Source organism: Diplotaxodon limnothrissa, linkage group LG15 (assembly GCF_057381915.1).
Source record: "Diplotaxodon limnothrissa isolate DT_005_m linkage group LG15, D_limnothrissa_male_GT1.1, whole genome shotgun sequence".
Classification (NCBI taxonomy): domain Eukaryota; kingdom Metazoa; phylum Chordata; class Actinopteri; order Cichliformes; family Cichlidae; genus Diplotaxodon; species Diplotaxodon limnothrissa.
In genome coordinates, this window is record NC_140610.1 from 34,797,376 (window position 1) to 34,822,485 (window position 25,110).

General features: G+C 40.5%; 1 protein-coding gene across 1 annotated transcript; it reads right to left on the reverse strand.

Annotated features, from left to right (window-relative positions):
* Nucleotides 1–5,488: 5,488 nt before the first annotated feature.
* hsf2 (heat shock transcription factor 2) lies at nucleotides 5,489–24,456 on the reverse strand. Its single transcript, XM_085371874.1, has 12 exons — nucleotides 24,277–24,456; nucleotides 23,771–23,879; nucleotides 17,978–18,105; nucleotides 16,539–16,663; nucleotides 15,712–15,787; nucleotides 15,310–15,371; nucleotides 14,017–14,095; nucleotides 12,994–13,124; nucleotides 11,567–11,854; nucleotides 7,918–8,020; nucleotides 7,018–7,084; nucleotides 5,489–6,335 (listed from the first exon to the last, which is right to left on the reverse strand). Exons 1-12 carry the CDS (start codon nucleotides 24,367–24,369, stop codon nucleotides 6,001–6,003), a joined length of 1,596 nt encoding a protein of 531 aa, XP_085228000.1. The 5' UTR covers nucleotides 24,370–24,456; the 3' UTR covers nucleotides 5,489–6,000.
* Nucleotides 24,457–25,110: the final 654 nt, after the last annotated feature.

Consider the following 25,110-nt stretch of genomic DNA (forward strand, 5'->3'; position numbering starts at 1 on the left):
TTCGAATATTGTGTGTACTTTTTGTTTTATACAGTTGTCAGCCAGGCATCTAACTATGAAAAAATTACACTCCAAAAGACCCCGGGCTTCTGACAAAACAACCCGGGCTTAAGCCCAGTAAGCCTCCCCCACGCTCCGCCCCTGGTCTGAGCTTAGACATTTTTACTCTGAACTTGTTACAGAAGACAGCTTTAGTCTTTTCTTAGGCCTCTTTAAAGCATTTCCTCAGTATATGAGTTTATGGCTTGATGTGTTCCTTATAGCAAATTTGTCAAAGCCCCAGTGGTTCTCAACGTTTTTACATCATTCACTACATGCAGGAGGAAAGATTTTCACGCCACAGACAAAAACAAAACAAAGACAGAAAAGCCTAGCTGCAACTTTGTTCTGATAATAAGCACATTCACAATGAATTCTTCATTCATTTTTCTTTTAAACAAACAATAGAATAGAATAAACATTTATTATCCCACGAATTAGAAATTTGGGTGTCACACAGCTCTTATAGCAAGAGGAATATAGACACAAAGTAGCAACTGAAATTCGTATGCACAGATATACATACAGAGATATGTACATAAGTGTGGGGGGTGTATAAATGCTCCTGGTGAAATATACAGTGTACAAACAAGCTGCTAATGAGTAGCAGCAATTAAAAACATATGATATGTCAATTAAACTGGTGATGAGTGAGATAACCATGTAATAGAGGCTGCTGTAGAGGCTGCTCAGTACAGTCTCATACAGGGGGTGGCAGGTGTTGTCCATGATGGATGTTAGCTTAGACAACATTCTCTCCTCGCCAACCTGCTTGATGGACTTCAGTGGACAGTCCAGGACAGAGCTGGCCCTCTTGATCAGTTTATTAAGTTTCCCCCTGTCCCTCTCTGCCATTCCACCACTCCAGCAGACCACAGCATAAAAGATAGCAGACACCACCACAGTGTCGTAGAAGAACGCCTTTAAAAGAGTCCTGTTCACCCCAAAGTATCTCAGCCACCATAGCAGGTGAAGACGACTTAGACCTTTTTTGTAAAGGGGATTTGTATTTGCGGACCAATCCAGTTTGTTACTGAGGTGAACACCCAGGTATTTGTACTCCTCCACCATTTCAATGTCCAAACCCTGGATGTTCACTGATGTAGGGGGGGACTTCTTGCTGAAGTCAATCACCAGCTCTTTCGTCTTGCTGGAATTGATATGAAGATGGTTCTGTTCACACCAGCTGACAAAGTCATTGATGATGACCCCCCTGTATTCCAGTTCGTTTCCCTCTGACGCCTAGTCCACAATGGCGGTGTCGTCTGAGAACTTCTGGAGATGGCAAGTGTCTGTGTTATAACTGAAGTCTGCAGTGTACAGGTTGAAGAGGAAAGGGGCAAGTACTGTTCCTTGTGGGGCCCCCCGTGCTACAGACTACCACCTCAGACTACAACAACTTTCATTTCAAACAACTTTGCAACTTTTGTCACTAGACTGTGTCATTAGTCTGCACCACTTCTTCAAAAAAGCAGCAAGTTACACAGAATGTGAACTTTGCCAGAAATGCAAAAATAAAGTTCAGTCTTAGTCTTATGAAAAAAGAAATCCAGAAACTCATGAACAGAGATGAAAAAATATATAATTTAGTGAGAGTTTAATACTTGTCACTCGTAGTGGCTGCACTGAGCCTGTGGTTGCAGGCTTGATACCGCCATTGTCAAGTCATGTTCAATGTTCAACCTAGATCTATACTTTGTTTTCAGTGAGGCTCACTCCATCTCACAGAGGTAGGACGTGCCAAATGGAAGCAGAATGCCCACAGCTTTCTATCCATGAGTGGATGCTCCCTCTCCACACCAGCCAGACTCACTCGGGGTGGGTTTCGATGATAGATTTTCTGAGTAAAATCGATTTTAGTTTGAATAACGCGATATCGTTCATTAAATCCTGAGTTCATTTTTAAATATAAATGTATTTTGCCAGAAACGCCAGAATCTCAGGTTAGAGCTTTTATTTTTTTTCCTGCTGACGGTAATCTCCAATTTTCTTTGAAAGAAGTCAAGTGTCTTATGGATGTCATTGGGGTGTAATGTCTCTGAGTGTCTTATTAATTTGTTGGGCATCATACTGTCAACTGCCAGAGTTCTCAAACATAAAATACACACCGGTCTCTTTTCATCTCCTATCACATTCACCGTGAAACCAAGAGCAAGATACACTTCATCGTATTTCCTTTTTGCCTTATTATCAGCATTTGCCTCGTTTGTCTCAGATGCAACGCATGTTTCTCGTCAGATATCTCTCCATTTTAACGACCATCCAAACCTGTGGCTGCAGCAGATGCGCATATTATTATCGCAACTGCGGTGAATTTCTTTGTTCCACTGTGAAAGTGATTCCGATGCCCTTTTTGACCTTACAGGTCGGAGCCGTTTCAGTTGTAGGTGTTATTATTGCAGGAAAGGAAATCTCTATCAGCTGGGTGGCAGATGACTGATAGAGATTTCATCCTATTATTCATAAAAGCCAAAATCTTCTAACTGGTTACAAAAAAAAAAAGATTGTCCCTTAGGTCAAATCTGTTTCACCTCTCACTAAAGTGTGAATGCTAACATTGGATCACTCTTACAACAGAAGGTGATCTCAGTTCCTTCAACAGTATTTCAACAGCATGACTTTAACATCATTCTGAAGGAGGCTGGAGACAATAAGCTGAATGGACCGTGCTCAACACCTCCATTGCTGAGGCTGTTGCAAGGCACTGTGGTTGTAAGATGGTACCTGACATGGCGATAATCCATGCACTGGATGGTGGACACCAGAGGTGAAGGGTTCCCTATCAAGAATCTCATACCCAGATTCTGCTTCCTCTACAGAAGATGTCATTGGGATTAAGGAGGTCCTGGAAATTTTCCTTCCAGTCAATTTTCTTTCCAAGCTCCTTAGATTAGTGATGGCAAAATGAAGCTTTGTGAATCACTGAAGCTGGTCTTGAAAAAGGGTTTGTTACTCGAAGCTTTTCGACACCGTCCTCGCTGGTGGCATCTGGTGGCCAAAAGTATGAAGAGCAGTGCAGCTTGAATCTACAAGTTGAACTGCTTCATTATGATTGCCCACTGTACAGAGCTGAGTTGACAGCTTCTGTTTAGCATCATGTGACTGTGGCGTGGGTGTGGTCTCTGGCCGGCTGCAGAGGAGGGATGACGCAGTGAGCTCCCGGGGCGGCGCAGGGGCGGGGTGAACAGGTGTGCTGGGAAGTGAAGGTGATTGTCACTCTTTATATGTTCGCAGTGACAGTCAGAGGCGGAAGAGTGGACGTGACAGCAGAGAGCGGGAGTGACTGTGTCCCAGTGAACCTGAAACCACAGTATTAATGAAGGTATTGCTGTCCCCACACCCGTGTCCTGTGGATGCTTTACAGGACAAACGTTACAGTGACAAAACAGTGTGATATCGAAATCTATCACTTCTAGGCTTGAACATAAAAGCCTTGCTTCATCTGGTGTGGTGTGGAGGATATTTTTTGGCACGTACCAACTGAGTATCATTTAAATGTCACAGCCTGAGTATTGTTGCTGAACATGTCCCTCCTTTTATGATTGCAGTGTATCCATTTCAAAAGACTGCCTCCAGCTGGATAACACGCAATGTCACAAAACCTTAAATCATCTCAAACTAGTTTCTTGAACATGACATTGAGTTCACTGTACTCAAGTGAGCTCTACAGTCATCAGTAGTGATGGTGACTATAGAGGCCAGTAGTGTATGAAGCAGAAAACAGTGACTCCCCGTATCACTGCGTGTATCGCTTTAAGAAAAACCATGAGACTGGTGCAGCTGCTGTGTCATACTGCAGTGAGGTGCCAAATTGTATAGGAATTGTGTAGAAAGCACAACTAAGATGATAGGAGACAGCCTTTAGTGCTTACTTTTTAGCTTGTTGTGGAAGAACTCCGAAGCAACTACTAATGCCATCACCCAAGTCCAGCAATATCTCTCAGAGAGCAACATATCCAGAACACAGGATCCTCTAGTATACTGGGAGTATCAGAAACATTTACCTGTACCTCTACAGATTTGCTTTAAATTTTGATGTTACTAAAACCTCTCATTCTGTAGAAAAATTTGTAAACCGTGCCTTCTGCCCTCAGATACAAATACACAAACACTCCCACTGTCACAAGCACTTCTATTTCCTAAACAAAACCTTGGCTTTTATTTCCTGTGTTCCCACTTATACTTGCTTACAAAAAAGATCAGTAAATTTAGCATTTGACAGACTATTAGTCAATCATATGTAGTTCTCATCTAATTAATGTGAATATATACACTTCTATTTCATCATCTGCTGGTTATGTAAAGACCATTCATCACTCATTTAGTCCAGATGTTGTAGTTTAGTCTCTAAGCTTTATCCAGGTTGCCTGCAATGAATATTTAATCCAGCAGATGGTGCTATTGAACACCTACACTCTTTCAGAATCAGAATAGTTGTTATTGTAGCAAAGAAACACTGAAGAAAACTTAGGTGCAATTCTCAGCACAACAGAAGCATGGTATTAGCATGGTATCTTCACTAGCCAAGCAGTATGCATTTCCCAGATCAGGTCCTCCCTGACCTTAACTCCCAAAAAGCAGAAGTCTGAGAGCCTCTCAACAGAAAACCGCTTGACAGTCAATGCCAGGATATAATTGATTTCTTCCTGAAATCAATGATCATTTCTACTTTTCTCATATTCTTATTTGTCTTATTGTGTACAAAATGCTAAAAGGTTAAAATGCTGCTGGCCCTCAGTCTCCCAATAAATAAGGTATAAATTTAAAAATGGTAGGTGGCTTCTTTCTTCAGTTAGCACATTCACAAAATGTTCAGAAAACTTGACCTCTGTCACTGAATTTGTAGTAGGAGCACCAACTGTACTGTGCCTCATTTTGGAGCTACTGTCTGCCCGGCCGGGTGATGATAAAACAGAAATCAAACTTCTCTATGATCTATGACCACCGTTCCAAAAAACACACTGACACTTACAACAACTCAACTTTATTGTTATATACTGCTAAAGGAATGCAGGACAGATTTCGCAATATATATTTTGTATGTCTCGTGTGTGGTCGGGTGGACACAGCGCATTCTTTCCACATCTATCATATCTGTAGCATGCACACATGCTAAAGCCACTCACATATTATCATCAAGATTTTTTCTGTCTGCAGTTCTGAGAATGAAAACTATGAGCTGACTGAAGGATTGAATATTATCCTCTGTTTCCGTTTTTAATCCAGTGTTTGCCCCAGTCCTCCAGAATTCAACTGAATGTAAATGTACAAGTTACTTTCCGAGGTGTTCCCTAAACAAAACACAATCCGCAGGAATGTTGCTTAATGAAAAGTCTAAGCTCTGTGCACAAACATTAAGCCAAATATAAACAAAAACTAGAATAAATAGATTATTAAATTATATACAACAGTTTACTGTTCATCCTCACTAAAGTTGAAGCAAAACTGAAGCAGTTTTCTTTAGACTACAAAGACGCTGAAGGAGATGGAACGAAAGCCAATGTATTCTTCTGTCTGTGGATCCAGCAGCACAGAGATGAACAGAGCTTATACACAAGTGATTACAATGCCTCCACTTTGTGCCTTATTTTTACATTTGAGACCTTTGATTTGAAAAAAAAAATTCAAGTTCTAGAACTTGAAAGTAAAATGATCAAGTTTCAGAAATGTGGAAGTTCATTTAGCTCTTTGTGCCCCTCCCACAGATGACGAACACACCTTCCAGGATTTTCCTGGATTGTTTCCTTACAGAACACAAAGAGAATGAGTATGGAGTAATCAGATGTGACTTTTGAGTGACTGACTATTACCCAAAGCCAAAGTCATAAATCTAAAAATGTGTCCAAACTGCAGCCGCGAAGATTTTCGCTTCATTTTCTGCTGTTTAAAAGAACTCCAGAGATGAGAGGAAGTATTAACATAACTGAGGGATACAGTCTGTGATTGAAGCAGTCTCGGTGTTCACACTCTGCTAAGCTGAACTGAATCAGCTTCAGGCCCAGCAGGACTCAGTTCACATAGGTAGAACAGGGTCTCCTCACTAGCTTCTGCCTCTGTCAGGGGCTCCAGGCGAATCAGCGAGCTGCGATGTGCCTGCTTCGACTCCAAGCTGGTGTCCACTATCTCTGATGACTTCTCAGCATCAATAGAAGCCACAGAGCTGGAAGAAGGCTCATGTTGGGTGCTTGAGGAGCCTGTGCTGCTGCCGTCTATGGCTAGATCCAGGTCTGGAGGAGGAATACAGCCATCGAGGAAAGCCAACAGAGGGCAGGTGGTGTACTGGATCAGCTGCTTATCTTGTGGGGGGAGCAACAAAAAACAAACTTTAAATATATCTGGTTCAATGAAGAAAAACACGTGAAACATCCTTTACTTTTCCTAACTTTATTAACAACATAACATTAATGATCATCTGCTCATGTCATAAAGAAAAGAGCTTCAAACAATCAACACTAACTAAACTTGTGAAATATTTGAATGTCTGCTCTCTGACGCCGATTTGGAGACACAATGTTGCAGGTAGAGAGAGTTGTTAATTAATTGTAATTTTAGATATTACTCCAAATCTTAATCAGCTGCTTATTAAATAAAACCAGCAAGTTCACACCACAGTGTGGGAAATAAAAGCTTAAATGGCATTATATGAAGTATCATTAACCCTAATAAAGTGTAATGTTTCAGTAGTATCATACCAAATTAAGTACTAATCTTAGGAAGATTGTTTTGCTTGTAACTGCTTATAACAGTCTGTATTACAGATTTACAGCACAAAACAGTGACGACTTTATAGCATTAACAATCAGTAATTGCCTACAGGATACTGAAAGTACATAGTTACTGTACATCTGTTGTATTGTAATTTAGAAAATAATGACATCCATATGCATCTAACTCATTTCAGCAGTACCTTTTGGATTTGCAATATATCCAATGGCTAATTTAAAACTATCTTTGGTTCATTGTGTAGTTTATCCTTACCTGTGTTATCTTCCTCACTCCTCCCTTTGCTCACCTCTGCTGTGCTCCCTTTGGAGGGCACATTCTCCTGAAGGGTGACATCACAAGACAGAAGCTTTAAAACAGACAAAAGCTAACAGCATAGATGTAAATTAGAAGTTAGAGAACAGATTTACATGTTCAAGAACAAATATTCTTACAGACAGGGAATGAGCTGCTGCCATATGTGGAACACTTGCAAGTGTCTCTGAGAAGAAAACTGGCACGTGCAGACTGGTGCAGCTGCAGTCTCTTCTTGCCGAGTGTGCAATCGACGCTATTAGTTTACCAGTCAATCTATGTTGCCACTCTCATCTATGGCCATGGCTTTTTGGTAGTGACTAAAAGAATGAGATTGTTGATACAAGCAGAGAAAAAGAAGCTTGCTCTGTAGAGTATCTAGGCCAGATAGTGAAGAGGTTAGCAGCTTGGTCATTCAGGAAGGACTTAAAACAAAAGTCCTCCCTCCAATTGAAAGCCCTGAGATAACAGAGTCAGACACTTGACTAGAACCACCTCTTAGGTGAGGTGATTCAGGCATGTCGAAACTAAGAGGAGACACACTGGCAAGACTATGTCTCAGCCAACTTGGGAATGCCTCAGTGCCCCCTCCCCCAGAAGAGCTTGGAGGAGGTTGATGGGGAGAGGTAGGTTTGGCTTTCCTGCGTCCCAGAGATGGACAGGCAGCAGAAAATGAATGGGTGGCTCCTTCCATATTTTTACCTCAAAATACTCCCATTACATTACCTTTATAGCAGTGGAAGTACCAATGGTCAGCTTATCCAGTTTTGGATAACACATCTGATCAGTTTGACTAAGGCTAGAAACCACCAATGACCTAAGTGGGTGTTTATGATGTGTGTGTGTATAATGCTATCTTACCTCTTGAGTATCAAAATCAATGCCACACTGTTTTCCATAAAGCATGGCCTGGAAGTCCTCTAGACTGCAGTCAATACTATCCAGATAGTCCATGAGTTCCACCCTAACAAAAAAAGACAAATTCACACACGTTAAATAAAATGAATGAAATGGAACACCATATTCACATGATCACATGACCAACATGGAGTTGTAGAGTTAAAATGTGACAGCACTAGACACTTAAATGTACTACATGCCTGTTCAGCTGTCTAGAATTTGGGGAATTTGTGGTTCGCATACTGCACACAGCACACAGCAAAGTATTTAAAATACTAAAAACAGCAACGCACATGCAATGCTTTTACAATGTTACATATGCATCTTGTGCATAATCAGCCCCCTTACAATGTTGCTTCCATGACTCTGTACAGACAGCATAAACACAGCAACATATACTGTCAGTATGGATGGGTCAATCCAGCTTGGAAGGTCAGAGCAAGGGTATGTGCTAATTAGCTAAGATAAGGTTCAGTGTAATCAGTGTTCTTGGGAAACTGTGCCTGACCAGTCTAACACATGACATTAACCATAACTGATTTCCAGTGCAAGTTTATATGGCTTGCCAAAAACAATCTGTGATTTGTGCTGCCTTGCAGAAAGTGGTACTGTTGTAGTGAAAGGGTTTGGAGAACTAAGTGGCTAATCCAAGGACAGGCTGGCTATGCAAGACACATCTCCTGGATGCACTGGTACGCATCTTCTGTGATGTATCCTCAGGTGTTTCAGGTCTCGCAACATCATACACCCTCGCCCAGGCGACCCAGCCGGGGGTGATCAGGCCCCAACTTGGTACCAGTAGCTGCCCATGGATCAGCCCTCTCAATCCACAGCCACCTTGTGGCTTTCTCTGCCGCTTTGTTCACAGCCTGGATAGCCCTCTTCTTGGCTGCCCCAGCCACTCCCAGTCGGCCCAGGACTTTGCAGAGTGATTGTCCTGCAAAGCCCCTACAACCCACTTCTATGGGCTCATAGATAGGGATGGGTATCGTTTAGGTTTTATCCGATACCGGTGCCAAATCGGTACTTTTGAAACTGTGCCGGTGCTCAAACGGTGCTCAAACCGGTGCTTAAAGAATGGAGAACACAAAATTGGTCCAAAAACCTCTCATGTTCAGCTGGTTTTTTGTAAAAAGATAACAATGTTAGCCTTTTCTGCAGCTATGGGGCATATATGGCATCACTCTTGGCTGGAAGCAGTGCTTAAACAATGGAAAAAACACAAACTTTGTCCTAAACCTCTCATGTTTAACTGTTTCCCACTTTTTCTTTGGTCATTTTAGCCTTTTTGGCCAGGGTGAAGGGAGTATCTGCCATCAAACAAGAAGACAGCCGCATGTAGCTATGATGATGTTTGCTAGTTCACTTTACATGCATTAATGTAATAACGTGGTTAGCCTACTCAACGTAAATTACACACGAACATTAAGCTACTCACGCAGAGAAGAACGGCTGCCGCTGCATCATCATCCGTCATCATTTCTGCTACACTGGCAGGGCTAGGGGCCAGGACTCTCCTCTTCGGGGTTTTTGGGGGATATTGCTAACTCCGGGTCAGATAACAGGCAACCCACGCACAGTAGATGCGCTCGGTGTGAGGTCTGGCAGCAAGCTATCAAATACGGCGCATTTCTGGGCTTTTAAAAAAAACGCTATGCGTGCCAGGTGTTTCATCGGATTCGAGGTGTTACCTCCTTTGACAGTATCACAGTATCAGCTTAAAGCACTTGTTGCAGGCTGCTGAGTTTGCATATTTTGCTGTGAAGTACAGCCAGACTTTTGACTGCTTCGCCTTGGACATTTTAATCTGTAGCTCTGCTCTAAAAGAACGCACGTACCTGGACCCGCCTACTATCCTCGGAAACGTAAAATTATTGGCTAGAAGTGTATCACAGCTCAGGAAAAAAAAAAGCACCGAAATAAAGCACCGAAATGTGCGCTGCTTTTCGGTCTGGTTACTACCGTTTATGTCAGAACCGGTGCCATCATGGCACCGGACACCGGTACCCATCCCTACTCATAGAAAGTCTTGCAGCCCCTTCCCCTGCAGTCCTGCACTAGTTCCTGGTACTTTGCGCGCTTTCTCTCGTTGGCCTCTTGGATCTGCTCTTACCAGGGCACTGTGAGTTCCAGCATGATCAGATGTTTTGAGGCATCAGAAATAATGATCATGTCTGGCCAGAGGGATGTTTTTACAATGTGCCGTGGGAACTTTAGCTGGTAAACAGCTAAAGAAACCCAGTATAAATAACTAGCAGGCAGAAAACGAAAGACTTTTTTTGGCCTCCACATGGACATTTCTATAACGCCTTGTTAAAGCTAAGACATTACATGTTACAAACATGGGAAGGGTGCATTTGATACTGCACATGTAATCCAATGATAGCTTTTAAATGTAACTTCTCGTGTAGTTCTCACTTGATATTAGGCTACTCGATATTTGGCTAGCAGAATTCCAGAGTTCATTTAAATTATTTGATTACCTGGGGCAGACCTAGCTTTAAAGCGTAGTTTACATATTTCAGAAACGTAGCGATCACTGTCCCGTGGAAACATCCAGTTGTGTGTCAACTATTTAGCTATTTTTGCACAGCCTGCTCCTGGGGTCTTGCCTGGTGTGGTTAACCCCAGCCTCTATCTACAGTTTACATGTGACGTCAGAGCTACTGGTGAGAAAAAAAACCAGTATCGTGCTCCTTTGCCCTCTAGCCATCCTTTGAACATATTTGAGACTTAGCCAAAATGCCAGCTATTGGATGGCCAGTGGAGAATATCTGGTTTATTCTCCTGGTGACCATCTCTCCGCTTCTTCAAGCAGGTGGCAAAGCCTGTGAGTGTTTGTTTGGCAGCTTCCAAGTCCTCAGGTATAGACAGCTTGCTGTACTTCTTAACAAGTGCACAAGACAACCCCAACAAGGTGGTTTTACAGGTGGTAGACACAGACCATCCTTCCCGACTAATTTTACTTGAGTTCTGCTTCTTGTTAAGTGTCCATTTCACTACTTGTAGCATGAGACGGTACCTGCAGCCCAGTAAAAGTGCTGTCTCATCTTTATATACACCATCACAAGACATTTTGATGTCACCCAGCATAATCTCAAGAATGTGCACAAGATAACAAAAGACAGCCCCCCCCCCCAAAAAAAAAGCATCTATCCAACGGCAAGACCAATGTCTGCTTCTTTGTGCAAAGAACAGGAGGAGCACTGCCAGAGGCCGACAAAATGACCTCTACCTGGCTACTAACATTCATGTTTCTTACCAAATCATCAGTAAAAGACTCACGAGGGCCACAAGGGTCCAACAACATTAGAGTGACCCATATTCACACACCAGTTTAACTGACTATGCATTACACTACGATGATCCCCCGCGTAGTTTGGAAGATCAGTTTTTCACACAGAAGGATCTGGGTCACAGAGTATCTTATAACCAAGGGATGACCTCAGTGTAACCAGTCAGCCATCAGTTCCACATCAGCTCAGTGCTCCATTTAAATGTTTTGTAAACATCTGAAAGGGATCGATAGTCTTATTTGAAAATAAAAGTCTCACAATCTAAACAACCAATGAAGCATCAATATTCAGTGAGAATTTCGGTTCAAACTTACTTCCCCAACAGGTTGATGTTCTGTGATATTGCTGCTCCATTCTCATTCAAGATGGAATCCATCATTTTCACGGGGTCCTCAAGACTCAGCACTGAGGGTTTATTAAGCTGTAGGGCACTACTAGTTGTTCCACTGCTGTCTAGAGTGCTGCTCCTCTGACCGTCATCTGCTGCGGCTGCCGACACAGCTTCAGTGTGTTTGAGGCCTTCTGTAATGGTGGTGCACACCTCTGTTTCAGCTGGAAACACTGGACAGCTCTCGAGCTCTACTTCCACAATTTCGACATCGCTGAAGGAAAACATATAGAATATATTTAACTATATGAATATATTTAAAACTTAACCTAAACACAACTTTCTAAAGTCAGTGTATTGTCATTTTACTTAACTGGCAAAGACTTTATGGCACTGGTTGCCATATACATTACCAGTCTTTAAAGTAAAATATTTAGTGGGAAAATTAACACCACAATGTTGCAATAATATGCAAATTATTTCAAACCTGTATTGAATTGAAAAATGAACAAATGTTGAAAGTGAAGTGTGTTGTTTTCCTCTTTTTAAAATTTATTATCATTATTTAAAAAAAATTTTTTTAGCAAAGCAACAATAACACAAGACAAGGACATACAAAAAGGAAAACAGGACGAGGTGAAAACGAGCCACAAGTGAAAAACCTCAATTTTTGGGACAACCAAAAGCAGCTGGTCGACTGATCCAAGGGCCCGCGAAGGAACAGAAATACATCAGAAAGATTTGCTAGGTATTTACCTGTTTTTCCTAATTGTACTGGAATCTGTGGACCTCATTTTTAACAATGAGTTTAATCCCAAATTATTTTCCTTATTTCACAAAGCTTTTTCAAACTGATTGGTTGCAAATAGATTTATAGTTCTGTCATTTTGTGCTTCACATTTGATTTCTTGTTTGGTGTGTTTTTTATTTGATGCATATGAAGCGATCATGCCATGCAGAACTGCTTTTTTAGTTTCCCAAATAAGTATTTGGGGAATCATTTATGTCCACCAAAGGATGTAATTGATGCATGCAATGGTGCATCACTCTTTACACTTTAAGTGTGACAAACATATTTAAAAAAACAAACAAACAAACAAAAAAAAAAACGGGGGGGGGGAATCAAATAGTTTTTCACACCACTGTAACTACTTCACAGCTACAAAGAGCTCAGCAAGTATGATGGGTCTTGTTTGGTAGCAACATGTCATGTAATGACACTATATAGATTGTATTGATGCAAACTGACTATTCCATTGTTCAGTGTAGCAGGTTGGAGTACCAATTCAACATCTTCAAAGGCACTTGACAGAGCAAAGCACACCTCTACTACAGCTGTTAAGATGTTACCATCTGATGTTATAAGGGCAGAATGCTAATGCCTTTCAAGAAGTCTTAGGTAAATCGTCTTACCCTTGCTCGTAGGCTTGTGACTCTTCTGTGATCTCCGACGTTACCTCTCCATCATTCTCAGGCAAGTCACAGATAATGACATCATCAGACAGCTCAGAACCCTTTACGCCATTGATACTACTGACAGAGGACTTAACACGGGGCACAGAGAGATTCATGACTTTAGAAAAGATTGTTTACAGAGCTCTTACAAGATGATATAATCAACATGCCAATGCTCAACTTTAGGACCACGCACGCACGCACGCACGCACGCACGCACGCACACGCACACACACACACGGCAAGGTGAACAAAACCCTTAAAGCGGAACATTTCAACTTTAAATTGCAAAGAATTTGGGAATATCATCATCTGTTGTTCATAGTCTTAGATGAATGAAATCTGTACGCAGAGAAAAATATAAAAGCAAATTTTGAATAGTCAATAACTTTAGGCACTTAGAGCCACAGCCTCAAGAGTAGACAGTTCTGCTGTGGCAATCACTGCCTGCACAAGCACATCTGTGACCAACGGTCAGGGGCAGAGTTCTTCACTGCATCTACAAATACAACTTAAAACCTTAGTATGCAAAGAACAGCAAAACTGGGATCCATCCCAAAAAAAATAAATAAAACAAACTGTTTTGAATTTGTATTTGATCATTTAGTGTGACTACTGCTCAGGACTGCTAAGGCCAGCCACATAAAAAAACTACATATTAAAGAGACCCACAAGAGCAGCAGCTCGTGATTGACTTGTTAATGAGATAGTACTTGGTGTTGTTATCCTGAAATACACGTTACCATTGTGATTGTAAAATTAATTATGTTCAGTTAGATAAAATATTTGCAATGGCTAACATTATAGAAATTTTCATTTTTCTGCTGTGGTACAAAGTTGGGTATTGAGTTCAGAGTTACTGTATTGGTAATCATACAGGAAACATTTCTGGTATCACTAGACTTCTAATTTATTTAAGGCAGCACTTAAAAACAATACTTTTGAAAAGCATAATGTGAACAGTAACCATTCTTTACTGACCTGTTCAACACACACTTTGTCATCATAGATCTGGTGAATGAATTTGGGCTTCTTCCCATTGCCATTCATAAGAATGGGCCTGTTTAAAAACAAAGACAAAAACTGTGATATGGTAGTCCTTTGGAAAACATCTTTATTGTTAAAAGTTCTTATTTGTTGTACCATTGTATTTAATGGCCAACCCTTTGTTGAAAACCAAACTAATATTTTATGTCACTAGTAATCAATAAAAAAGCAGCTTTATCATTTGTATAATTTAAACTCACAAAAAGTTACACTTTGAAACACCTACAACAGTAACATAATTTGTATGATATTAGTGTTATACTAGTGAATTATTTTTATCACATACGCCTTACATAAAACTGACAACCCCACTTCCAAAATGTAATTCAATTTTCTTTTGCCTCGAGGCGCCTTGTACAGTAAGTATAAATGCCCTACAATAATACAAAGAAAACCCCAACAATCATATAACCCCCTTTGAGCAAAGCCCTTTGAAACAGTGGGAAAGAAAAACTCCCTATTAACGGGCAGAAAACTCCAGCAAAACCAGGCTCAGGGAGGTGTGGCCATCTGCTGCGACCGGTTGGGATGAGGGGATGAAGACAATATGAAGACCAAAGATGAATATAACTAATAATTAAATGTAGAGGTGTATAAACACATAGTGAGTTTAGTCAAAAAGAAACCCTGCATCATGGGAATCCCCCAGCAGCCTAGACCTTTGGCAGCTTAACTAAGGAAGGATTCAGGATCACCTGATCCAGCCCTTACTATTGTATACTGTCAAAATGGAAAGTTTTAAGCGTAATCCTAAAAGTAGAGAGGGTGTCTGTCCTCAGTAGTCAACATCACTACAGGATTAGTCGTCTGCTTGCCCACCACTGGTGTCTCCAGTTGGTTAGCCATCACCAGTCTGTCTGTATCTGTAAGTACCACAGGATCCTAGCCTGGGGACCCTTACTGGAAACAGACGCCCTTTATCCACGAGCAGTCTTACTTACCGCTTACCACACAGTTTTTTTCCCCTCCCTAAATTACATCTTGACCGTTACTTTTGTTACTATTTATTTATCTTTAACACACAAGGTTTTTGGCAACTTATTAGTATAGGGGTGGTCATCTACTAATCAGAAGGTTTGTGGTTTGATTCCTTACTGTGCCAGTCTGCATGGGCAAGATACTAATTCCAAGTAAGCACTTACAGCAGAGCAGAAATGCATTATATCAGAACCAGTCCATTTACTATGTATAGCTACTTACTGTAAAGAATTAACACTGTAAACTCACCTTTTACGTTTTAAATTCAGGATGCGGTTGTTCTGCACCAATGTAACAATAAAATGGAGCAACTGAAAAAAAGACCAGTATGAAAAATTCAAGCCTGACATGAACACTTCATCGCTTTTCATCTCTGTATTTTTAATACATGCTGATAAAGGTTTTACGTCTGGCTGCTGAAAAATTAGGTGGTAAAAGAAACGGGATAAATCACTAAAAAACTTGTTTAGCTTTCAATGTACCAAGTAATTAGAAAGAGTCTTTTAATAACATATCAACAACATAACATGAATAATAAGGCATAATATTATGACATTTATTACAAAAGAAGTTCAACTTTAAATTCAGTATAATCTAATGAAGATACAATCATAACTTATGAATACAGTTCCAAATCATATGACTGCTGACCTTTTTGATGAGCTGTTGTTGGTGGGCATGTTTCTGTCTCAGATCTGATAACTCTCGCCACAGAGACTCGTTCTCTCTGAAAAATACGATTTTTGCAGTCAACAGATTGGACTACAGGACCAGCTGTCACCTGTAAGATTCAGTATTCGATTACACAGTCTTGCATTCATGTAAGAATTCCTTCCTGATACACTGATCAAACACAATCGGGTTATTACATCTCAAATCAGCACGAGCTTACTGCTCAACTCTCTCTGATCTGCATAACAATTTTAATGGAACATATATAGTTTATCTATTTTAACTTCAAATATAAAACACTTTAAGAGATGTGTTTTCATGCCTTTGTTCTGGCACAAACAGGAATATCTCAAAGGTATATTTTTTGACTTATTTCTCCTAAATTACAGGTCCTGGTGCATTTTGATAGCAGGAAAGACGAGTGAAAATTACAGGCTTTTATGCGCAATGGCCATTGAGATGTTCACTTTGAAACACTGCCAATGTGCAAAAAAGAAACAATGTTTTAAAAGTGGATGGAACAATTTAATTTTCTGGTGAGAAACCTGTTATTTAGTTGGGTGTTACTTTAACATGTAACTACCACTTCATCCAGCAGGCTACACGACCAAGCTCTGTGATTGACGGTGACCTGTTCAGAACATACATAGTGTCAGGTGTGATAGGTTTCTGTATTTTTGTTGTGTTAAAAAAATGATACCAATAACAATAAGAAATACAAATGACTATTTACTGACCAAAACCTTTACATGCAACTTCTCCAGATGTGTTGGTTTGCATCTGTTGGTTTAAAGCCCTACACTCACCTCTTGAGTGTTGCCAACAGGGCATCGATGTTCTCCTGTTTGCTGTGAACACTTTGAACACTTGCCAAAATCTTGGTCAGGTCTTCCTGTCGAATCTTGTTGTCCTCTGGTCGAGCATTAGAAACCTGAAAAACATAAAGCATGACTAAGTCTTGTGCTTAAAGGACAGCAAAGTTGTGATCTGCCACAATGGATCAGAAGACTGAGCAGATGGTTTCATCAACAAACTCTCTCTGAGATGATTTAGCACAGCTGAGACTATTTGCGAAGTAACAGTTGTTACTGTCGTCCTTGTAATGACACTAAACAAATAGAGGGGTCCAAATGTGACTGTGGTATAGGCTAAATGTAAAAAAAAAAAAAAATTTTGGAATGACATTTGAATTTTCTGACTGAAAATCATTTTTTGATTCAGAAAAAAAGGAAATGGTTTGCAAAATACTTTGTTCCATATTTACTTCCTAAAACAAGGCAGCATTTCAATCGACTGGAGCTTCTTAACACATGGTTGTGTATGATAAATGGAAATGGACTGGTTCTTATATAGCGCTTTTCTACCCCGAGCGCTCAAAAACACAACTTGCCTCATTCACACCAGCGCCTCTTTCTACACTATCAGAGTCTGGCTGCACGTTGCATTACCATTTTCTGGAAATCCCCCAGAGATCAGGAAAAAAACAAAACATGGGTGCTGGCCAGCGGTACTCCTCAGCCTCCTAGTAGATGCACCTATGGTATCAATTTCAAAATCTTACATCGCTTTGTTAGCAATCACCTGATTTTCAGAAAACTTGAATTCTGACCTTGACCTTGAGGTCGAGGTCACTAAGATTTTAACTGCTCCATGATTTTTAGTAGATGCATCTATGGCATCAATTTCAAAACCCTAGGTGACTTCCTTCTTGGGTTATTGCATTCACAAATTGGCGTGTCCATGTTGCCAGCCTGCCCCGCAGGGTGACAATATCACATGAGCTTTTCACAGCTGAAGGGTAAAAACATTTGTTCCTTATGCTACTAAGGATTATACCCTCTTATGTTACTCTTCACTGTTTTACAGTTAGTGGAAAAATGTCAGAACTCTCATATCATGGAACTGTAGTTCAGCAGCCTCAGTTTATCAGTAAGAAGCACACAATTTCAAATGGACTAAAACAAATTCCCTGACAAACTTGAAAGTGTCTTCTCTCAACCTAACTAGAAGACAATGGAAGCTGTCATTTGCATCTTACATTTAGACTCCTAATGAAATTGTATACATTTGAAAAATATGATGGTGAAGGTCAGGAGGTTTCCAAGGAGCAGGAGGATGTTTTTGACAAACAACAATCAATTTTTTAAGTCATCAAGGTTTGGGACTCATAGATACTGGCAGCTGTCTGAATCATGGGGGTAACTTTAGCTACATTTTTACATGACACAATGGTGGAAGACACCACCTTCCTCTTGATGTTCTCCAACAGATCATCTTGTCCTTGTCTGAAGTAGGGGTGCTGAAATTCCACTGGACCGTCTCTCTCCTGTTTCACAATGCCTGTATCAATGTGCATCACCTTACGGAATCCATCTACACACAGACACAAAGAACAGGGAAGAAAAACAAACAATCAATTGACCCTGGATTTCAAGTCAAGGCAAGATGGCGCTGGAGTGACGGCAGCCTTTCCAAGTAGCTCTGCAACACCGCACCTTTTTTCTTAGTCGAATTTCCCAGAGGAACCCACCCGAGGGATTAATAAAGTTCTATCTTAAGTATATATACAGTATACTGACACTTGTACAGTCATACGATCAAAAACCAAAAACTTAAAATTATATCATAGATTTCAGTGTTTTGTGACTTTTGCCCCCTCTAAGTCCATAGCTTGTAGTCACGTGACTGACTCGATGCCTGGTGGGAGCTCCACTAATTACCCTATTATTCTAAGGTATTTACCTTACAGTATAAAAACAAAAGCAAGTGCTGCTGTGATTTGGACGATAGAAATAAAATAAAATTTTGTTGAATTTATTAAAAGTTAACAGTTTGAAAGACAAAATATTTTTACTATATGAAGGTGATTCTCAAAGAGCTATGAGCTGAAAAGTTGGCAGGATCGGGTGCAGCATTTCTTTTAAGAATAAAAAACAAAAACAAAATCTAAATTTGAGAAAACTGGACAAGTGACCCGAGGACACTCGCTCAGGGGAAGAGCCACCACTGAGACCCACAGGAGACCCGCCCAGTTCCAATAATTCACTCCATGGATGATTCACTCAGCCTTTGACCACGTGATGAAAACTGATGGTCAAACGGTGCGCCCTGATGGAACGCTGACAATGGCCATATGGCACATTACAACCCAATGGCTGGTTGTTGTTACAGCAACACGGCCAAGCGTCCCTTGATGTTATTAGTATGCGACACAAACGATACAACAAAGGTGGACGTCGAGGCGATGAGTTACCTGCTGCTCGCTATGTGGCTTTTTGTCAGATGACCACAGCATTGTTTTTCTTGCCATTTTCCTTGTTGCTGGGTTTCAAAAATGGCAGCTTTGATTTTTGAGAACAAGACTCTCTCATGACTCATCGAGTGACGCCACTGATTAGCCAATGGGTGGCATGGAGTCTTTTTACACCAGATTTCAGTACCTTCTCAGATCACTTTGGAGGTACTATTTTAGTACCTGGTACCAGGTACTATGGCCTAACCCTGAATACAATGGCATTTAGAAACATGCCCTGCCCTACAGGTTAAAAGACAAAACATAAAAGACAAAACTGTTCAGAAAGAATTGGTAGAAATGCTGAAAATGGGAGTCACAGAACTGTCACACAGTGCCTGCTGTAGTCCCGTGATTCTAGCCAATTTTATTGTTACATTGGTGCAGAACAACCGCATCCTGAATTTAAAACGTAAAAGGTGAGTTTACACTAGGGCTGGGCCATATTATACCGTTCACGGTAATACCGGTATAATGTTAGGCAATGATAGGAAAATGAAATATCGCGATGAGTAAAACGCGCATGCGCAGTGCCTTTGTTTTCATACGCACATGGCCGATTGTTGAGTGAAACAGATAAACCAGAATTGGTTTGTAAAAATGGTGCAACTTCAGTGATGTGGAACTGGTTTGGTGTTTGTCCGTCAGATACACGACAAAGCACATTTTTTTGCAGAACATGCAAGCGGCCGTTGTTATTGTCGTATTTGTCGGACTAAGATGCTCTTTAGTCTGGTAGTAATCTGAGTCCTAAACTCCGTATGCTTCAGGTCAAACGAACACTGCAGCATCACTGAGAGTTAAAAACTGTCTAAATTCTTTCATCTTTAATAAAACGATCAGCATTGCTGCTTTACCAGGTGTAACTATGAAGTTTAACTTCCAGGCATCCATGAAAACAAAATTTATTACATTTAACGGAGTTAGAAGTTAGCAGGAAGCTAGCGGAAGTTAGCTCGCTAGTTACCTAAGCATGATATAGCATGTTCTGACTGAGAGATTTCTGAAAAAATTCAAACGTACAGCTCTGCTATCACTTCCAACATAAATGAAGACAGGAAACTAAACAGCAGTGACGTTTGTAGGGTTACTGAAGTTGGGCTAACTGGTATATAATGATGTGCTACGTGATCGCTAGCGACACAGCTATGTTAGCATAACATAAACAGTGAAGCTGGAGGACGAACACTAACACTTTTCCACTTATAAAAGTTAACGTTAAAGTTCCTGATAGTTAGAGACAAATGCAATCGCATGGCAGGATGCTGTAAATGGACCAAACTTCAGTCAGGAGAACAACTGAGATAATTCATCCACAATACGAGGTTAGCCATTAATATACTGCAACAACATGGGAATAGCGCAGCTGCCAGAGAATTCAACATTAATGAATCAATGGTACAGAAGTGGAGGAAGCAAGAAGAATGAGTTTAATAAAGTTTGATTTATCTGACTGCTTTGTTTCGCTTAATGTGCCTTATAATCCCGTGCACCTTATGGTCCGAAAAATACGTACTGCACACTGCAGTTTAATGTTGCAAAGCACCTCTTTTTAACTTCAGTGAATATTATACATGGTTATGCTCAGGATATGTCAGCCCATTTCTACTGGAAATGCCTTTTGGTTAAACTTTCAGCAAGGAATTTGCATTTGCACTGTTACATTTTTATAAAGCTTTAATGTACATAAAAACCAGCTTCTTGTTTAAGTGGAAATAAATGGAAGGTTGTCTTCTTGCGCTAGTAATGTTGTGGAGTTGTATTTTGTCTCGCATCAATTATATTGTCAGTTATATCGTTATTGCAAATTTTCAAATATATATCGTGATAAATACTTTTGGCCATATCGCCCTGCTCTAGTTTACAGTGTTAATTCTTTACAGTAAGTAGCTATACATAGTAAATGGACTGGTTCGGATATAATGCATTTCTGCTCTGCTGTAAGTGCTTACTTGGAATTAGTATCTTGCCCATGCAGACTGGCACACTAGCCAGTGACTGAGCATGGCACTGAATAGATTGTCTCCTAGGAAGCAGGTAATACTTGCAATATGCCATGTGGTTACTATACTATCCAGCAGTCTCTAAAATTATCCCAAGTGATAAGGAAATGAGACTAGGAGTGAAATAATACATCATACTGATTGCTTTTGCAATAAGGTCAGGGCTCGCAAAATCGCTAGCCCGACGTCCCAGGGCTAACGATTTTTCCAGTCGGGCTACCAAAATCTCTCTCTGCCCTGCCCGTTGGGCTATTGTAGGAAGGAAAAATATATGTCAATGCTTTTGCATTCTTTCGGAAATGTAGCTGGGTAATTATGTCATTGGCATTGGTGAGCCACTGTCAATATGTGACATATTGAAATCGCGTTTGAATTTGCGCTTGTTTTTTGCTTTCACTTTGCAATCGCGCGAACTGTGTATAGAGAGCGACAGTACTGTTTGGTGAATGACGATAATTTGCGCACCAATTCCTCTGACATCGTCTTATCAATCGTTAGCTTACTATGCAAACATGACAAGTGAAATCTCCCACAGCTTAAACATGTGCACAGAGAATCGCTGAGCGTTATGTGAGTGCGTGTGTAAAAGCAGCAGGATATATATTTTAGTTCTGCTGAGCCAAATAAGACAGGTCAGGGTGAAGAAGTGACAGCCAAAGAAAAGCTTACCACAAAACGGAAAAGTTATGACAAATCAGACTATAAGGCAAAAAGAAAGTGCAGCTTTATGGTTTCATGGACAAAAGAATTTCTGTGGCTGCAATATGACGAGCTAAATAACCAGGGGTGCACATAAGTGGTCCGCAGGTGCGCATTCGCTGTCAAAATAAAAAATGCGCACAAGATAAGAAGTTGCAACGCGTGTTTGCGTACATAGGATTTTCTGGAGGAGGACAGACATTTGTTTAGAACTCTTAAAGATATCGAAGAAGCTCCTTTAAGATAAGATAAGATAAGATAAGATAAGATAAGATAAGATAAGATAAGATAAGATAGAACTTTATTAATCCCTCAGGTGGGTTCCTCTGGGAAATTCGACTTCCAAAAAGCACAGCAACGACCGAAGTCATTTTTAAGCAATTACTGTGATGTTCCTCCACCTCCAAAGAAATGTCAGAAGGAGTCCGAACCACAAAAGAAGCACGTATTCTCGGAAAAGTGGTTGCAGGAGGTGAGCTGGCTTCAAACAAACGATGAACGCACAGAGATGTGGTGCAGAATGTGCCGTGAAAATCCCACTCTAGCGGACAAAAACAGTGCTTTTTATATGGACGCAAACGCACGTTGCAACTTCTTATCTGGTGCGCTTCTTTTATTTTGACAGCAAATGCGCACATGCGGACCACTTATGTGCACCCGTGTAAATAACATAATGTTCTGCCGGGTGTGTTGTTGGTTTTCCCTCGATTTCTGAGTCGACAAGCGCCTTTGTTACTGGGACCAGTCATTTTAAGAAAGGCCCCCATTAGAACCCATGAGAAATGCAAGAAATGCATTATTGCTCAGTCTGCAATATCTTTCCCAGAACAAACACCAATTGCAAATAACATACTAAAAATAAACCTGAAAATCAGTTTAAAACAGCGTACTATGTTGAAAATAGTGAACTACCACTGGCAAAATTTAGCAGTCTTTGCAAACTTCAAAAAGCAAATGGCCTAGATCTTGGTTCCACTTGCCTCTTACCCGTGACTTCAGTGGAAATTTCAAATTCAGGATCTGACACAGACTGATTCATGTCCTACACAGTTCTTACAAGTTCATAGAAGTTTCTGTTCAATTAGAACCAAGTATTTGAGTTGATGATTGTAATTTTTATACAATGTTGTAATTTGTGTTTCAACAATTTTTTGATTAATGTTTTGTTTCCTTTACAATATTATACTTTAATGTATAATATTGTAAAGGAAACAAAACATCAATCAAAAAATTGCTCTTTTTTATTCGGGCTACTTAAATTTATTTTGGGCTACCAAAATTGAAGAGTCCCTGCCCGAAGGGCTACCAGGGATTTTGAAATTTTGCGAGCCCTGAAGGTCATGGATAAGATGAAGCAAAATACGTTGTTTTTTTTTTTTTAATGCAACTGCTCTAAAAACACTACCCTATCAGTTTCACTTACTTAACACTTCATTAACCTTTATAAGGGGGTACCTACAAAAAAGGAGGACAAACGGAATGCCGTCATAAAGCTATTGTGATATGTCACAGAACAACAGTTTCAGGGACAACTTCACCAACAAGGTGCATGGAGTATCTGAAAGACTGAAGCTCACGCTACACTTGTAGTGAAGCCAACAGCTTTATTACGACAATGGCATGTGACTCTGATAAATGCCACAGGACATAAGTTGATGTATCGCAGCCTACTCCATGGTTCCCACCCTAAATCTGACTATAATAACTTAAAATGTGAAAAAACAAAGGCATATAACAAACAACTGTGAAAGTAATCTACAAATTAGTTGTAATCAATGGCGGTCTTGATATTGTCCATGCATTTTTGCTAGGTGGTCTAGTGGATGGGTGTTTAAACAATAACCTGATTGTGATCTTTGCACAGAAATGAATGAAGTGAACTGACATGTGTGTTACTACTTACAAAGCACCTGCGTAGCTGTCTAATACACAAAAAGCCAAATTCAAACAAACTTCTTCAGCAGAAAAAAGGACACCTTTCAGAAGCAGAATGCGTTTGCTTTGACAGCTACAGACCAAGATGAGGTAACGAAAGCATTCTTACACATGTTGAGCTGCCTGATGAAACTGGCCATGTTATTGTGCTTGAAAAACTTGGGGAGGATCTCTTTGGCGAAGCGCTGCTCATCCAAAACTAGAAAGCTGTTGCCCTCCTGGAAAAAAAAAAATCAACACTACGACAGTGAGAACGCACCTTCAAGGACAACTGGAACTATTTTAGCGTGTACGTAATTACACACAAACACAATTATCAACCTGTAGAGGCCAAAATTTGAAACTGATCCTCGCATGCAGGGACTGGTTCTGTATGCGTAGGCTAGCTAAGCAGCAGACACGCAGCAAAGAAAAATTACTGGCTAGCTAATAGTTTGTTTTTAGCTTTGCACAATGCAATTTGTCGAATACATGTTATGAAAATCAAGGATGATCACATCCTGTTGTTAATTTTGATTACCGTTTTTTAAATTAAGGTTATTCTCGCTAGCTAAATGTTTTGTTTGCTTTGGCATTTAAAACTAGCATGCTAGCTGTATGCAGCTTTAACTTTACCTGACTCCAGCAAATAAATTCATTGGTGTCTGTGTCCTCGACCAACGTCCACAATTTAGTGAGGAAAGCTGGGACATTCGAGTTGTGTTTCATATTGCCAATTTAACGACAGGTACACTTCGAAATTTAAAAACCGTAATATAAGGTTTGTTTTGTAGCCTATAAAAACGCTGGTCAAGTCTTGCTTTAAGGAAAACGCCAATGGCGTACAACTTCCGGTTCTAGTAAGCAGGAGCTGATTGGTCAAAAACGATTTTACGTAAGCCTTCTCACGTGGAGTTTCATGCAAACAAAAGAGAGGCTTTGCACATCGGTCTCCGTCAAGTCCCTCGTTTACTTTTTTAAGGGGGGGTTCCAGACTCTACTCGGAAATCTCGATTGGTCCCGCAAACGTGTCCGTCCATGTACACGTTTCCGATAGGACGGGGAGGGTGCGGGGATCACCCAGCCCGTGCTCACGTGCAATCCAGCGGCGGAGCCAGGAAATTCTCAGTGGGGTGGTCAGGATGGATCGCTGGCATACATGTTTCACAACCACCACACACCTGCAATATTTGGAATGCAGGTAGTGGTGAAAAAGATCAAATAACTGTTGTACTTATATCGTGCAGATAAAATAACAAAGAACCATGCACTATACAAATGTAGCACAATTTACAGACAGTTGTAGTGTGTGTGTGTCACTACTGTTCTGAGAGGAGATTTCCTTAAAGAGCAATGAAAAGTTATTCATTCATTCACAAACAAAAAAGAAAATCAAAGTACATTCTGGTATCAGTACCAGAATGTACCTGAGAATAAATGAATAAGTGTCATGAAACATGGTGTATTTTG

Bases quoted from the DNA above. Each gene is read 5' to 3' on its own strand.
- hsf2 (XM_085371874.1), bottom strand. From the start codon at position 24,369: ATGAAACACAACTCGAATGTCCCAGCTTTCCTCACTAAATTGTGGACG. The intron at 15,788-16,538 runs GTGAGTGTAGGG...CGTATTTTTCAG, and splicing joins CTGTTGGCAACACTCAAGAG to AGAGAACGAGTCTCTGTGGC. The intron at 7,085-7,917 runs GTAAGATAGCAT...GTCACCCTTCAG, and splicing joins TTGATTTTGATACTCAAGAG to GAGAATGTGCCCTCCAAAGG.